This window comes from Eulemur rufifrons, chromosome 1 (assembly GCF_041146395.1).
Source record: "Eulemur rufifrons isolate Redbay chromosome 1, OSU_ERuf_1, whole genome shotgun sequence".
Classification (NCBI taxonomy): domain Eukaryota; kingdom Metazoa; phylum Chordata; class Mammalia; order Primates; family Lemuridae; genus Eulemur; species Eulemur rufifrons.
Window position 1 is genome coordinate 69,529,723 of NC_090983.1, and position 16,490 is coordinate 69,546,212.

General features: G+C 35.1%; 1 protein-coding gene across 1 annotated transcript in view; it reads right to left on the bottom strand.

Annotated features, from left to right (window-relative positions):
- GALNT13 (polypeptide N-acetylgalactosaminyltransferase 13) overlaps positions 1 to 16,490 on the bottom strand; it is a 445,056-nt gene that overhangs the window by 148,682 nt on the left and 279,884 nt on the right. The window contains exon 7 of the mRNA XM_069472524.1: positions 2,276 to 2,456. Coding sequence (XP_069328625.1) covers positions 2,276 to 2,456 — 181 coding nt within the window. The remainder of the gene's footprint in view (positions 1 to 2,275; positions 2,457 to 16,490) is intronic.

Below are 16,490 nucleotides of genomic sequence, written 5' to 3' on the forward strand. Positions count from 1 at the left end.
TTTTAATTTACAGAAACCACCACTATCTATAGCCTAAATAAATAATTGTTACCATAAAAGTAACAGATTCTTGACTTCTTCAATATAACTCATTTTATCTGTTTTTGGATGATCTGAAATCTGCCCAGAGCTTGAATTGTTTTTAAATATCTAGCTCTAGATTCCAGCTTGCTTCCATTCTTCCTTTTGCACTGAGAAGCAATTTATTGTTTCCTGTCCCCCTGCTCCCCACAACACCTGCCGCCTCCCCCCCAAAACACACACATTATAGCAGGGAGATTCCACCATTCTCAGCAATGCCAACTGTCTCTGAGATACACGTAAGCTTAAACGCCCTTTAGGAGGTCTTAGATATTTTCAGCATATTCTCCAAAATTCCCTTTTCTGCTTCCAAAATACCTTTCTAGATTTAAAGTAAGTCCATTTTATAAGAACAATAACCTTCCAAATGATATTCATTTTAATGTAAAAACTACACTTTTCAGGATAGACAAACAGTTCCTGTTGAGCAACATAAAGTCATTGGTACATCCAGATAGCAGGCATGTTTTTTCACCCTTTATTCTCTAAAGCTAGTCATTTCATTATACTTGAGAAATAGTTCTACCATTTATCTGCCTCTTTCACTCAATGGAAAATTAGACAAAAGATGAACACATCATTTTTAAAAATATTCATCATGAGTGAATATAATACATATGATTACAATTATTTTCAATTACTCATAATCCTGAATGTGAGTTGAATATAATCACACATAACACACTTCTTCCTCCATTACTTCTTTATTCATATTTGAGCTTATATATTTCTACAAGTAATGATTTAGATTCAAAAAGTATCATCAAAAAAAAAAAATGAAAAGGTTATATAAATGTCACTGCCTTGCTGCAAATTTTACATGCTCTTGCTTAACTCAAGTCTGAACATCTGGATTGGATTTCTACTGTAAAGAGAAATACAGCTATGTGTGAAATAGTGTTCCTGGCAATAGATTTTTTTACTGTAGAAGAGGCTTGAAAATGTGTGAAAAAGGCCTTCTCCTAATCACACATTACACATACAATACCCTCATTTCTTTTTTCCTCTATAGAGTAACGGTGGATCTTAAAAAGAAACTTCATACTGCTGTTTCTTTTCTTCATACTTCTATAAAACACTCTTCTATAAAAAAGAGTCTTAATTGCCTTAAATATACCTTCAAAACTCAGAGCCTTTCGATTAGAATACAAACTTGCTTTTCTAAGTCATGTAGTAGATTATATTAAAGAAAAGAGGGTGTAGGCATGGATTTTTGTTAATTGTTCTTATGAGTTATATAATAATGACATTGATGATCATAAGGTCTACACATAAACTATCAAAAATGGAACACTTCAAACTATTTCATCAAAACAGTTAAATTTATTTTGGTCTCCTCATCTACCCTTTGAGATCTTGAAGGCAACCTTGTGCCTTCCTCTTGTATCCTTATCCCCACCCCCCTTTTAATGCCTCACTTTTTTTTTTTTTTTTTTTTTGGCTTTTTAAAAAGATATGTAATGTGACTATTGAAGGAAGTCTAGAAATTATAAAGAATGAAATTATTAATTTCACTACTACCACCTAGTAATGAAATTTTCTCATAATGTCTTATTTTTTTCTTTTTGATGATGTAAAATTTTTAAAATAAGTAAAGTTTGAATATTGAGGAAATTCAGAAAATACAGAAAAGTATAAGGAAAAGAATGAAATTACTCATAATCCTACCACCCAGTGATAGCCTATATTTACTTCTACCTCTCTCTCTATATATTTCTCCGTAACTAAAGTAGTAAAACATTGTATGCACCCAATTATATTGATAGTAACAATTTACTGTCATTAAATATTCCTCAAAAATATAAATTTTAACATCTGTATAATTTTCTGTCTTGTTTCTGGATGAAGTCATTTGACCTTTCCCTACTCAGATATATTTTGAAAATTCTTAAATTGAGTTCATAAATTTGAATTAAATTTGGATTTTTCTGTACTGCTTGCTCCATTTCTCTAGCATATTTGGGTTGAGAAAAAAATAAGAAAGAATACATAGACATTTGAGATAAATACAGTTTTTCTCAATTTAGACCAAAATCAACTTCATAGTACAACTTTCTCAATTTGTTGCAATACTATGGTAATAAACAACACTTTCTTTTAAGTAATAGAATGATAGCAATAATGAAATATATATTCAGCATGTTTAAAACTTTATTTTTCCCTGTAGAGAAAGAAAAATGATAGAATTGTGTACCTGGGGATATGATATAGAAGAAGTCTTTAAATTCATCCATCCAAACTTCTGCCAGTCTCCTGTTGTTCTTGTTGATGACATGACCAGTGCCACCAGGGAAAGTGTATGGAGTTGCCTTCCGAAAAACATGACCAACGTGGGAGCAAGTCACAATCTCCAATGAGCCTCCACATTGCCAAATCTAGGAAAAGGAACAATTAGAAGCAACTAAGACTTAGGACAAATCTTTGGACCTCATACACTTGAAACAAATATCAGATAGACATGAAATTTAGGACTAGTACAGTATATTTACTTTGGTAAAAAAATGCTAATTTGGAAGATCTTGCTATATTTAAATACCTGTAGCATTGGAATCATTGAGGTAAGATGTAATTATTTTCATGTCCCTTTATAAGACTACCTAATTTCCAGTTTCCAGTAGTTAACCTAATTGCTATTTAATAGATTTGGTATCCAAATCTGCTATGAAAGGATGAATTTGTACATGTTAGAAGCCATGGACAAAAACTAAACTTGATTTTGAGAAAAAGCTGCCCATATCATTGCATCTTAAGACTTTGGATATGTTATTATTATTATTAAAATGTGCTGGGATGCATTTACATTTGCTCGATCTCTACAAATCTTTCTAAACCCATCTTCAAGACCATTGCATCTGAGAAGTTCTGGGGGAAGATTTAGTATTGTGTGTTTTTTTGTATTTTAAAACTGCTTTTACTGAAGAACTGACTATATTCTACTGTAAGCAATTATTCCATTTACTATTGTTCATTTAAAATTATGAACTGTTTAAAACATGCCATATATTTCTTGATATCCTAGGATTTACTGTGCAGTTGAGGCTAAGTATTATATAAAGTATCCATAAAATATTTATTTCTGTAAAATTACATTGTATAGCCTTAGGTTATGTTAACAGTATGTGTGTATATACATAAAATCATGTATATTTATTATGTGCATGCTACAGGATTTTTATCACAATAAATAGAAGTAATAGTAACTGCTGCACAGAATTTGAAAGACATGATTTTACACTATAATTAATGTTGTTCCTATTTGATAGGTCTGATTGAAGTAGAGTTGCTTTATTCAAAAGAAAATATTTTTCCTACTTGATAGTTCATGTAACATTCAACTTAAAAGAGAGCTGCTAATGGACTTGGGTAGAAGCAATAGACAATCATTTTTTATGAGAAGATGAAAGATAATAAATAATGATTTATTTTAATCAACAATTGTTTGTGCATTTCATGTATAATCTATAATTTTTATTTGCTAATTGTTTGAACAGTGTAATGCTACCATAAAAGTCATTCCAATCAAACATTAAAATATGGATCAATATAAAAGAAGAATGGAATTCACCATCCCCCTCAAAAAACAGGGCAGCTTATTCTTAAATAATTGAAGTATGTAATGATTGGTAACTTCCTCATCTTTCTAGCATGAAATATATAGACCACCTTATAATTACATTTTTACATTCCTTCTTCCTGCTAAAAGGAAAGAAGTTGATCCTTAGTCTGTCACAGACAAATCAATACTTCTATGTCAGGCTTGATCATATCCCTTATATCATTTTTTAAGGCTGTAACTGATTTGGTCATTTCCCTTGCATGTTTCCTGAAACATCAATTATTTTATTCATTATTAGATTATGTCTATCTTCATATACTATCTTCTAAAATCTCTTACCTCTCTAATAGCTAAAAAAATGAACAAAATTTTATAAAACACCACAAAAAATTCCTCATTCAGTCCATATCCATGTCCAATACATTTCATGTCTGTCTTCAGGAAACACATTTAACCTACAAGGATACATTCAGACTCAAGGTGAAGGGAAGGAAAACAACATTTCATGCAAATGGAAGCCAAAAGAAAGCTGGTGTAGCAGTTATGATTTTAGACAACTTAGTCTTCAAATCAACAAAAGTAATGAAAAACAAAGATGGTCACTGTATAATGGTGAAGGGTACAATTCAACAAGAAGACATAACAATTCTAAATATTTATGCACCTAACTCAGGTACACCCAGATTCATAAAGCAAATTTCACTTGATCTAAACAAAATTATAAACAGCAGTACTGTAAGAGCCAGGGATTTCAACAACCCTCTGACAGAATAGGGCAGAGACTCCAAGCAGAAAATTAACAAAGAAACAATGGATTTAAACAGAATCCTAGGACAAATGGGCCTGACTGATATTTACAGAACATTCTACCCCCAAACCACTAAATATATATTTTTCTCATCAACTCATGGGACATTCTCTGAGATTGACCATATCCTAGGCCATAAAACAAGTCTCAAAAAATTTAAAAAAATAAAAATTATACTATATATCTTCTCAGACAACAGTGGAATAAAATTAGAAATCAACTCCAACAGAAACTCTCATCTCTACACAAAGCCATGGAAACTAAACAACTTTCTGCTAAACATTATTATGTTAAGGAAGAAATTGAGATGGAAATCAAAAGATTCTTTGAACTAAATGATAAAGGAGACACAAGTTATCAAAATCTGTGGGACACAGCTAAAGCAGTCCTGAGGGGGAAAAAAATCCATAAATGCCCACATCAAAAAAACAGAAAGATCACAAACAATCTAATGAATTGTCTCAAAGAACTGGAAAAGGATGAGCAAACTGACCCCAAACCCAGCAGAAGAAAAGAAATAACAAAGATCAGAACAGAACTAAAGGAAATCAATAATAAAAAACTATACAGAAGATTAATAAAACAAAAAGTTGGTTCTTTAAACAAATTAACAAAATTGACATGTGTTTTGCTAGATTAACAAGAAACAGAAAATAAACGACTCTAATAAGCTACATCAGGAATGAAAAAGGAGAAATTACAACTGATACCACGGAAATATAAAATGTCATCTATGAATACTATAAAAACCTTCATGCACGTAAACATGAAAACGTGGAGGAAATGGACAAATTCTGAGAAACACACAGCCTCCGTAGGCTCAATCAAGAAGAAATAGAATTGTTGAACAGAGCAACATCAAGTACTGAAAGTGAAGTAGCAATAAAAAACCGTCCTAAAGAGAAAAGTCCCAGACCAGATGGTTTCACACCCAAATTTAAAAAAAAAAACCTACAAGGAAGAACTGTATGGATACTGCAGAAATTATTCTACATATTGAGAAGGAAGAAATCCTCCCCAACACATTTTATGAAACCAACATCACACTGATACCAAAACCAGGAAAGGACACAACAACAACAACAACAACAAAAGAAAACTACAGACCAATATCCCTTATAAATACAGATGCAAAAATTCTCAAAAAAATCCTAGCAAACAGAATTCAGGTTCTTATCAAAAAAAATAATCCATCATGACCAAGTGGGCTTCATCCCAGTGATGCAGGGATGGTTCGACATACACAAATCTATAAATGTAATTCACCACATAAATAGAAGCAAAAATAAATACCATATGATCCTCTTAAAAGATGTGGAAAAAGCATTTGACAAAATTCAGCACCCATTTATGATAAGAACACTTAACACAATAGGCATAGATGGGACTTACCTAAAAATTATACAAGCTATATATGACAAACCCAGAGCCAACATCATACTGAATGGGGAAAAACTGAAAGCATTCCCGCTTAGAACTGAAACCAGACAAGGTTGCCCTCTATCACCGCTTCTATTCAACATAGTGCTAGAAGTGCTAGGCAGAGCAATCAGACGAGAAAGAAATCCAGGGCATCCAAATGGGGGCAGAAGAGGTCAAACTATCACTCTTTGCTTACGATATGATCTTATACCTAGAAAACCCCAAAGATTCTGCCATGAGACTACTGGAATTGACAAACAAATTTAGCAAAGTCTCACATTATAAAATCAATGTACACAAATCAGTAGCATTTCTATATGTCAAAACAGTCAAACTGAGAAACAAATCAAAGACTCAATATCCTTCACAATAGCAAAAAAGAAAAAAAACCTACGAATATATCTAACTAAGGAGAATAAAAATCTCCATCGGGAGAACTATGAAACTCTGAGGAAGGAAATAACAGAGGATGTAAACAGGTGGAAAAACATACCATGCTCATGGGTAGGCAAAATCAACATTGTCAAAATGTCTATACTACTCAAAGTGACATACAGATTCAGTGCAATCCCTACTAAAATACCAACATCATTTTTCACAGATCTAGAAAAAATAATTCTATGCTTCGTATGGAACCAGAGAAGACCCTATATAGAAACAGCAATCTTAAACAAAAAGAACAAATTGGGAGGGATCAATTTGCTAGACTTCAAGCTATACTACAAGGCTATCTTAAGTAAAACAGCATGGTACTGGCACAAAAACAGAGACATAGACCAATGGAACAGAACTGAAAACCCATATATAAAGCCATCCTCATGTAGCCATGTACTCTTTGGCAAAGCAGACAAAAACATACACTGGGGAAAAGAATCCTTATTCAATAAATGGCACTGGGAAATTGGATAGCCACATGCAGAAGACTGAAATAGGTTCTGCACCTCTCATCTCTCACAAAAATCAACTCATGTTGGATAACAGACTTAAATCTACAACAATTCTAGAAGAAAATGTTGGAAAACATCTTATAGACATTGGCTGAGGGAAAGAATTTATGAAGCAGACCCCAAAGCAATCAGAACAACAACAAAAATAAATAAATGGGACCTGATCAAATTAAAAAGCATTTGCACAGCCAAGGAAAATATCATGAGAGCAAACAGACAACCTACAGAATGGGAGAAAACATTCACATGCTACACGTCCGATAAAGGGCTGATAGCTAGCATCTATATAGAATTCAGGGAAATCAGCAAGAAAAAAAAAAAAAAATCAAACAACTCCCATAAAAAATAGCCAAAGGACATGAACAGAAACTTTTCAAAAGAAGACAGATTAATGGCCAAGAAACATGAAAAAAAACACTCAACATCTCTAATCATCAGGGAAATGCAAATCAAAACCACAATCAGATATCACTTAACTCCAGTGAGAATGGCTTCTATCAAAAAGTCCCAAAACTATAAATGTTATTGCCATGGATGTGGAGAGGTAGGAACACTCATACACTGCTGGTGGTATTGCAAACTAGTATGACTTCTGTGGGAAGTAATATGGAGATATGTCAAAGAGCTAAAAGTAGAACTATCATTTGATCCAGCAATCCGGTTACTGGGCATCTACTCAAAGGAAAAAAAGACATCTGCACTAGAATGTATATAGCAGCACAATTCCCAATTGCAAAGATGTGGAAACAACCCAAGTGTCCATCAATACATGAGTGGATTAATAAAATCTGGTGTATGTATACCATGGAGTTCTACTCAGCCATAAAAAAACAACGGTGATCTAGCACCTCTTGTCTTACCTTGGATAGAGCTGGAGCCCATTCTACTAAGTGAAATACTGCAAGAATGGAAAAACAAGCACCACATGTACTCACCATAAAATTGGCATTAACTTATCAACACTTATGTGCACATACACTAATAACATTCATCGGGTGTCAGGCAGATGGGAGGGGGGCGGAGAGGATGGGTATATTCACACTTAATGGGTGTGGTGCACACTGTTAGGGGGATGGACACACTTGAAGCTCTGACTTGGGTGGGGCAAAGGCAATATATGTAACTTAAACATTTCTACCCCATAATATGCTGAAATAAAAAAATATTTCATGTTTATTTCCATTCACCACAAAAATAACATAAAATATATTTTATTGATATGTATTATTCCTCTCCCTCAATTTTCATTGATTTTTCTACCCATTGTAAAACGCTGTTTATGTCTGAAGCTCCCCCAAAATTGCTATGGTGATAATCACAAACTCCTCCCTGGATACATTATCTTGTAGATTCCTTTCTAGGCTACTCTTGATTTTCCTACTCTTGTTTCACTCTCTATCCAATTTCACTCTAAATTTCTTTTTAAATATTGAACTTCATCTCTCTTTGTACATTTTCTTGGTGCTCTCATTTGTTAATATTACTTTACATAGGTCCTGGATCCTGACAACCTCAATATTTATCTTAGCCCAGAACTCTCCTCTGAGATCTTGATTTGTGTAGGCAAATATCTACTTAATATTTTCTCTTGTGTGTCTCAGAAACATCCAAATAGATATATCCAAAGTGAGATTCTTGATTCCTCTCTATCTTGCCAGCCAGGTCTTATTTTTTTCCAGTGTTTTATTTTGTTTTTAATTGTTGATAAATTGTGCTACCATTCTGTGAGATGGTCAAGCCAAAAAATAAATTAAAACAAAATAAAAATAGAAACCATCATTGAATTCCCTTTTTCTTTCATCACCCATAAGTGATCCATTAATAAATCCTGGTAGTGCTATCAGTAAAACAATTCTCCATACATCTATCTGTCCTAGGCTGCCCAGGCTGCCATTGCAAAATACCATAGACTGGGAGGCTTAATCAACAGAAATTTACTTCTCACAGTTCTAGAGGCTGGGATGTCCAAGATCAAGTTGCCAGTATGGTGAGATTCTGATAATGGCACTCTTCTTGATTTGTAGATGGCCACCCACTTGCTGTATCCTTACTTGGTCAAGAGGGAGCTCTGGCATTTCTTTCTCTTCTTATAAGAACAACAGTCCTATTGGATTAGGGCCCACTTTTATCACCTCCTCAGAGGCCCTATTTCCAAATATCATCACATTGGGCATTTTGGTATCAACATATGAATTTTGTGTGGACGTGGCCCATGTTTTGTGTTTTTCATGGCCTATCTCTCTCTGTTTCCACTTACACCATCCTTGTCCTAATCACCAGTATCTCTTGTCTGTAAATTGCAGTAGCATTTAATTGTCTTGCTGCCTTCACTGTTGCTTCCTACAGTTTGTTTTGTACTGAGAAATCAGATTGGTCTTTTAAAAAATTAACGATTTCATTTTACTTCTCTGCTTAAATCTCTCAATGGTTTCTGATTGCACTGTGATTATAGAAACAATATCCTTTAGTAGGGCCTCTAAGACCATACATGATACTCCCCCTCTGTCAACAAACACTGGTGATATTGGCCCCCTGCCATTTTCTAGAATAACATATCACATGCTCATTCACACACCAAACCCTCAACACCTGGAATACAATTCTGTCAGCCCTTCACCTTGCTTGTCCCTTTATCATACTTCTCATCTCAGATGGAACATCACCTCATCAGAGAGGTCTTCCCCAACTTCTGTATTTAAAGTTTCCCCATCCTAGTTATTTTCTCTGATAGCACCTACCATTGCTTACCACAATCAGCACCTTATTTATTTGTATCCCTATGTACTTTCTTTCCCCAGCTAAAATGTAAGCTCTAAAAGGACAGTGAAGATGTCTGGACATTTCTGCAGCCCCAGAGACAAGCTTAGTGCTATGCATGTAGTAGGTGGCATTATATGTAGGTTAAATGGATAAATGAAGAATTCAAAATTAACTCCCAAGGTTAACCTGAGAAAAAAGGCTTCTCTGGCAGAATGATGAGATTGAATCAGCTATATTTTGGGAAAAATTTAAATTAAATTTTTATAGAAAATAACTTTAATTGACTAGGAAAAGTAGTCTAGTCAAGTGATAGGCAACTGCTGTTCCAACTGCCCTGGAAACTGAGGAAGTTCTTTGGTGGTCACAGCATAAGAAACAAAAATTAGAAATGGCTGATGGTTCATGGCAAGCAAGATTGCTAAATGATGCAATCTTAATTTTTAATGTGCTATGAAAGACAACTATTTAGCCAACCTCACACTAATCTCTCTCTCTCTGTCTTAAAAACATGATTTAGTAAAGTACTCAGACATTCGTACTGTGACTAGGTATTTCTAAAAGGTACCCGAATTTCAGAAGAAATAAAACAAGACATGTGATACATGACAGGGAATTTAAGGTCTTCTCTTTATTGTGAGGAACGCAGTGTTGTTGGTAAAGAAGACTATTCCTCCTCATCTATGGATTAAGCACAAGTGAAGAGTTTCTTTCCTCCTTCACCCAAGAAGGGAGCTAAGTGAATGAAGGAGAGACTGTCATTTAACTCCCAGCTAGATATTTGTTGTACAGAAAATCAGCAGGCTACCCTGGTGCAGCTGTTAGAACAGAGCAGAATGTGTTCAGAGAGTCCTAGGTCAGGTCTCAAGTGTGAGGACAAACATGACCCTAGAAAAATAGAAACCACTTCTAATCTAAAGAATTCTGAAGGTGCAGTTCAGGTTCATTGTAACTTGTTCCAGTAGCATCGAGAGGTCCTGGGAGTTTGTGGTCTTGAATGGCAACTGGAAGTGTGGTGTTCTCTTCTTATATGCAACAATGAACCATTTCCCAATGGGATTGTGACATGCGACGAAAAGTGGATTTTATATGACGACCAGTGACGACCAGTTCACTGCTTGGACCGAGAAGCTCCAAAGCACTTCCCAAAGCCAAACTTACACCAAAAAAAGGTCATGGTCACTGTTTGGTGGTCTGATCCACTACCACTTTCTGAATCCCACTGAAACCGTTATATCTGAGAAGTATGCTCAGCAAATTGATGAGATGCACCGAAAACTGCAATGCCTGCAGCCAGCATTGGTCAACAGAAAGGGCCAAATTCTTCTCCATGACAACGCCTGACCACACATTGTACAACAAGGCTTCAAAGGTTGAACGAATTGGACTATGAAGTTTTGCCTCATCTGCCATATTCACCTGACCTCTCATCAACCTAATACCACTTCTTCAAGCATCTCAAAAACTTTATGCAGTGAAAATGCTTCCACAACCAGCAGGATGCAGAAAATGCTTTCCAAGAGTTCTTTGAATTCCAAAGCATGGATTTTTACACTACAGGAAAAAACAAACTTGTTTCTCACTGACAAAACTGTGTTGATTGTAATGGTTCCTAATTTTAATTAATAAAGGTGTGCTTGAGCCTAGTTATAATGATTTAAAATTCACAGTGCAAAACCGCAATTACTTTTGCACCAACCAGATAGCTTATACACTTGAGGAAAAAGGGAAGCTATTCAGTGATGTAGAAATTGTGCAAGAATGCATTGTTGAAGTTGTAGGATGTTTAGACTTGAAAATGTTTCAAAGTACAAACAAGTGCCTCTTTCAAGGAGAACTATCACTGATCAGCAGCATGAATTAGCCTTCAACTTAGCAGAACAACTTCATGCAATACTTCAAAATCAAAATATATATTATTTCATTGCTTTGGATGAATCAACTGATACTACTGACTCAGCACAGTTTTTTACTTTATTTGGGTCATAATAGAAGATTTTCTTTGCTACCCAGAGTTACTCATTTTGGGTACTCCTGTGAACAGAACACAGGGAATAGATATCTTCAACAACTTCCAAAATAAATGTCGTGAAGTTGGACTGAATTTGGCAAATTTAGTGAGTGTATATACAGATGGTGCACCTTCCATGACAGAAAAACATGAACAAAAACATTTTATCTATTGCACATTTAAAAAAAAAGTATTAACAGATCCAAATGCTCTCATTTCTTTTCATTATGTCTTGTATCAGCAAAATCTCTGTGCTAACACTTTGCAACAAGTTACAAGTATTGTTGACTATATTCCTGCAAATGCAACATGGAATGGTCAGTTTCATAACATGCTAAAGTTTAATGATAAGGTATTATTCATTGTGGATTTGCCATATCATTCTAAAATGCATTAGCTACGGCAAGGACAGGTGTTTGCCAAAATTTTATCTCTGTGAGAACAGATAGTTAAATTTTATGAAGCACAGAATAAGCAATGTGAATTATTGAAAGAAGATTTCTATAGGAATGCAGCATTTCTGTGTGATATTATGTCAAATCAAAACAACTTGAGTATTTCTTTGCAAGGTAAAACTAAGTCTATATATGGTATGTGGCGAAAAATCCAAGCATTTAGAAAAAGCTATCTTTTTTCAAAGCACTTCTTCTTCAAAAGGAAATTTTGGATGAACATTTTCCCCAGTTAGCAAAGATCATTGATGAGCAGCATGATATATGCGAATCATTTGAAGAATATGCAGCTGTTACAAACCTATTAATTGGATAAAACAGTGAAAGTTTCACTGACTTTGAGAAACATGACATCACACTTAAATTAGCATTCCAACCTCACCCAGTTGATACCACCAAGGCACCTAAAGAACTACATATGGCATTCATTAAGCTCTCTGATGACATTTTGTAGTCATTGATGCTAAGAAAGATACAATTAAAATATAGAAAAATGTAGTAGAAAACCCATGTCTTAGGCAAAATGCCCCCAAAATGCTTTCTTGCTTTTCAAGCTCTTATTGCTGCAAATCTACATTCTCCTACCTAACCCAAATCAAGATGCAGCTAAGGTCACAGATGACTGATACCAATCTAGACGATCAACTGAAACTGTGTACCTCCATGCTACAACCAAATATTCAAATGCTTTCCAACAAAAGCAGATACAACAGTCATCAAAACTTTAGTTAACTTTAAAATTAATAAATAGTATACATTTTTAAAATTATTAAGTACATAGTAGTTAGATTTTTTACAAAATAATGTACATTTTAAGTATAGCTAATTGAAGTTTCTTGAATGTCTCCTTATTTGATTACAGCGAAATTAACGGGGCCTTCCAACATGAAAGCGTTTCCCACCCCTGAAGGAGTTTAGGTACACTGTGAGGAATTTACAAGAATAGCCAATTAGTTTCCAATCAGAATACTACATTTCATTCTCTGAAATTATTTTACAAACAGCAGAAACTGAATAAAACAAGATGTCTCATTCAACCGAACAAATGTATCTGAATTACTCTGTGTCATCGAGCATTTCTGTTATTTTCGAGGCTTTCACCAGTTTAATATTTGTATATTATATATCTCTCATGTAAATTTGACCATGTATAAAATACAAACTATTCTTTTACCCATTGAGAATTAAACCTTGTCTTTATTCCCAGATATCTTTGTAAGAGTCATTTGATGATGGAGAAGATTTTTAATCAAAATGTAAAATGTCCATTGCTCATTTGATTATCTACTTGATTTCCTTCCCCCTGCTAGGAGACAATTAACTAACATAGATTATCCTTTCATGTTTTTTGGCACCTACATCAGTGACATTTTAATTAAAGTTCATAAACTTCATAAGCTCCAACTTTCCTATCTCAGTTCTACTGCTACTATTGTTTCTAATTTTACAGCTAATATGCCGAATTCATGCAGCTGCTTGTTTCCATATTAATCTTTATCCCTTCCCTCAACCCACACACGTGCTATCTCTGGCACAAAGTCATTGTTTGACATAGCCTTAATAATAATAAAAAAACAACAATAACACAAAATGGAGGCCACATGGCACAAAGGTTTTGAGTGTAGGCTCTAGCTCCTGAAATTCTGTCCCATCTCTGCCACTTACTAGCTGGGTGGCTTCAGTTACTTCATCTTTTTAGGATTCAGGTTTTATGTAATAAAATGAGACTAGAAGGCTCTACCCCAGAGGATTGTTGTGTGGATTAAGGCAAACTAACGAACATAAAGATACTTAGCTTTTATTTGGAAAATGAATTGGAATTGAGCAAACAGGAGAGATTTATTACGGGGTTATTGCAATAATCTAGGAAGGCTAGGATAACGACTTGGCCCAGGGTGATGGCAGTGAAATAGTGAAGAATGTAATAGCTTGACACAATCTGGGAAACTAAAATTAAGAATTAATGTATGAGGGCATGTCAGCACCATGGTGGAATAAGAGACTTTTGACTATCCCTTTTCCCACAGACATACTGAGTAAACACCTATACACAGATCAATTCTCTCCAAGAGAAAGTCAGAATTCAGTTGAAAGACTCCTACACATCAAGACAATTGAGAAATATCCACATCAAAATTGGTAGGAAAAGCAGAGATACACTCACAGACTAACCCCACCCTGAACACAGAGCCTTATAACTGGGAAGTAAAACCCCAACACCCATTTCCTTTCTGAGGATTGAGGGGCTTGTACCATACTTAAAATGCCCAAATTTTACAGTTCCTATGGAGGGCCTGGCATTTAAATCACTGTGTTTGAGGAACCATAAGGACAGGAAATCAGAATACTTTTTTCAAGCACAAATAAAAAAGGAAAGTTTGAACTGTGTGAGAACTCTCAGCAGCTATAGTCCCCTGGATCAGCTCAGCTTCCAACTTTCCCTGGAAGAAGTTTGGGGTCAAGCTTTTCCAGCAGCTCCCTCTGGTTCTGACCTCTAACAAGCCAGAACTGAGTTGTTATCTGGGAACCTATGTAGCAAATAAAGAATAAGCTTCCTTCAGCCTAAACAAAAAGGAAGACATTATCCACACCTTCTTTGCTGGCTTGGTCCTGAGATAAATGTCTGCAATCTCTCATTAGAGGGTGTCTGGTAGATCTCTCCATTTGCAAAAAAGAAAGGGAACATTCCCTGTGCCTTCTTTCTAGGCTTACTTCAGCAATAACTCCAGACTAGAAGGTTCCTCCTGCAAAAATATTGTTAAAATTGTGCTTGCTTGGGAAGGAGAGTGGGCAATCCTTATACCTTCTTCCCTGTCTAGATCCTGAAATAAATTTCTATAATCTCTCATTAGAAGGAGGCTGGGGGACTTGTTTTTTCCTGAAAGGAAAATTAGGCATTTCCCATGCCTCTTCCCTGGTTTACTTTAATAATAATCCCACATTAGAAATTTCCCCTTGCTAGGAAGGTGTAATGCTTTTGCTTGTTTAAACAGGAGAGTGGGCATTCCCTGCACATTTTTCCTTGGATCACGCCAGCAGTGAATCCAGATATGCAGACTCTCCATTCAAGTAGTTTCTACATGCATTGATAGCCTGACTTCTACAGCCTTCACACATGTGACTGTCTCCTAAATCACCTAGCTCTGGGAGTTGACAGAGCTCTGCACTCCTGAGTCTCCTAGACCTCAGGGGAAAAAAAGTGACCTTTAAGTTTGCAAATATGCAGAAGTTCTCTTCCCAGGTTCAAAGTAAGCAGTCTGATCAAGAGTACAAGCAGCTGCCTCTGACATTCTCCTTAGGGTAGGACAGAATGAGTGAGGGATAAACTCTAGTTCTCAGCTTCTCTATAAGAAAAGAAGAAATTAGAACACAAATCTAACACCCCAACCTCTCTAGCTGCATACAAATGGATGGTATTCTATGCCACCTCTTTCAAGGCATTAGCATGACTTGGCACTCCCTAATTTTGGGGGACCACTAAAAACAAAGTTTGTAAAAGCAAAAAGAGTTTAGGGGCACTTAGAATCTCATCTAAGAGCCCTGGCTGGGCTTCTTGGGGAGGCATATCTCCTACACTGGACTAATCTAACAAGACTGTGGGAGGTGGTTCTTCTATCAAGTGCACAGAAACCAATGCTGAGATAAAAACTTTCTCAGACTAACAAAAGCTGAGGGACTTTATCACCACTAGAACTGCCGGACAAGAAATGCTAAAAGAAGTCCTACAAGCTGAAGGAAAAGATCACTAAGTAGAAACAAAATATATGTGAAAATACAAAACTCACACATAAAAGCAAGTATATAGTCACACTCAGAACACTGTTATACTCAACAGTAAAATGTTGAAAGCTTTTTCTCTAAAATCAGCAACAAGGATGCCCACTCTCATCACTTCTATTCAACATAGTACTGGAAGTTTTTGTTAGAGCAATTAGGCAAGAATAAGAAATAAAAGGCACCCATATAGGAAAGGAGGAAGTGAAATTGTCTCTGTTTGCTGATGACATGATCTTATATATAGAAAATCCTAATGACTCCACCGAAAGACTGTTAGAACTGATAAACAAATTTGCAGGTTGCAAAATTAACATAAAAATCACTAGTATTTCTGCACACTAACAATGGAGTATATTAAAAATCCCCTTTATGATAGCATGAAAACAAATAAAATACTTAGGAGTAAATTTAACCAAGGAGGGGAAAGATCTGAGTGTTGAAAACTACAAAACATTGATGAAAAAATTTGAAGAAGATACAAATAAATGGAAAGATATTCCATGTTAATGGATTGAAGAATTAGTATTGTTAAAATGTCCATACTGTCCAAAGCAATCTATAGATTCAATGCAATAACTATCCGAATTCCAATGTCATTTTAACATAAATAGAAAAAGCAATCCTAAAGTTTGTATGGAAGCAGAAAGACTCCAAATAGCCAAAGCAATCGAACAAAAAG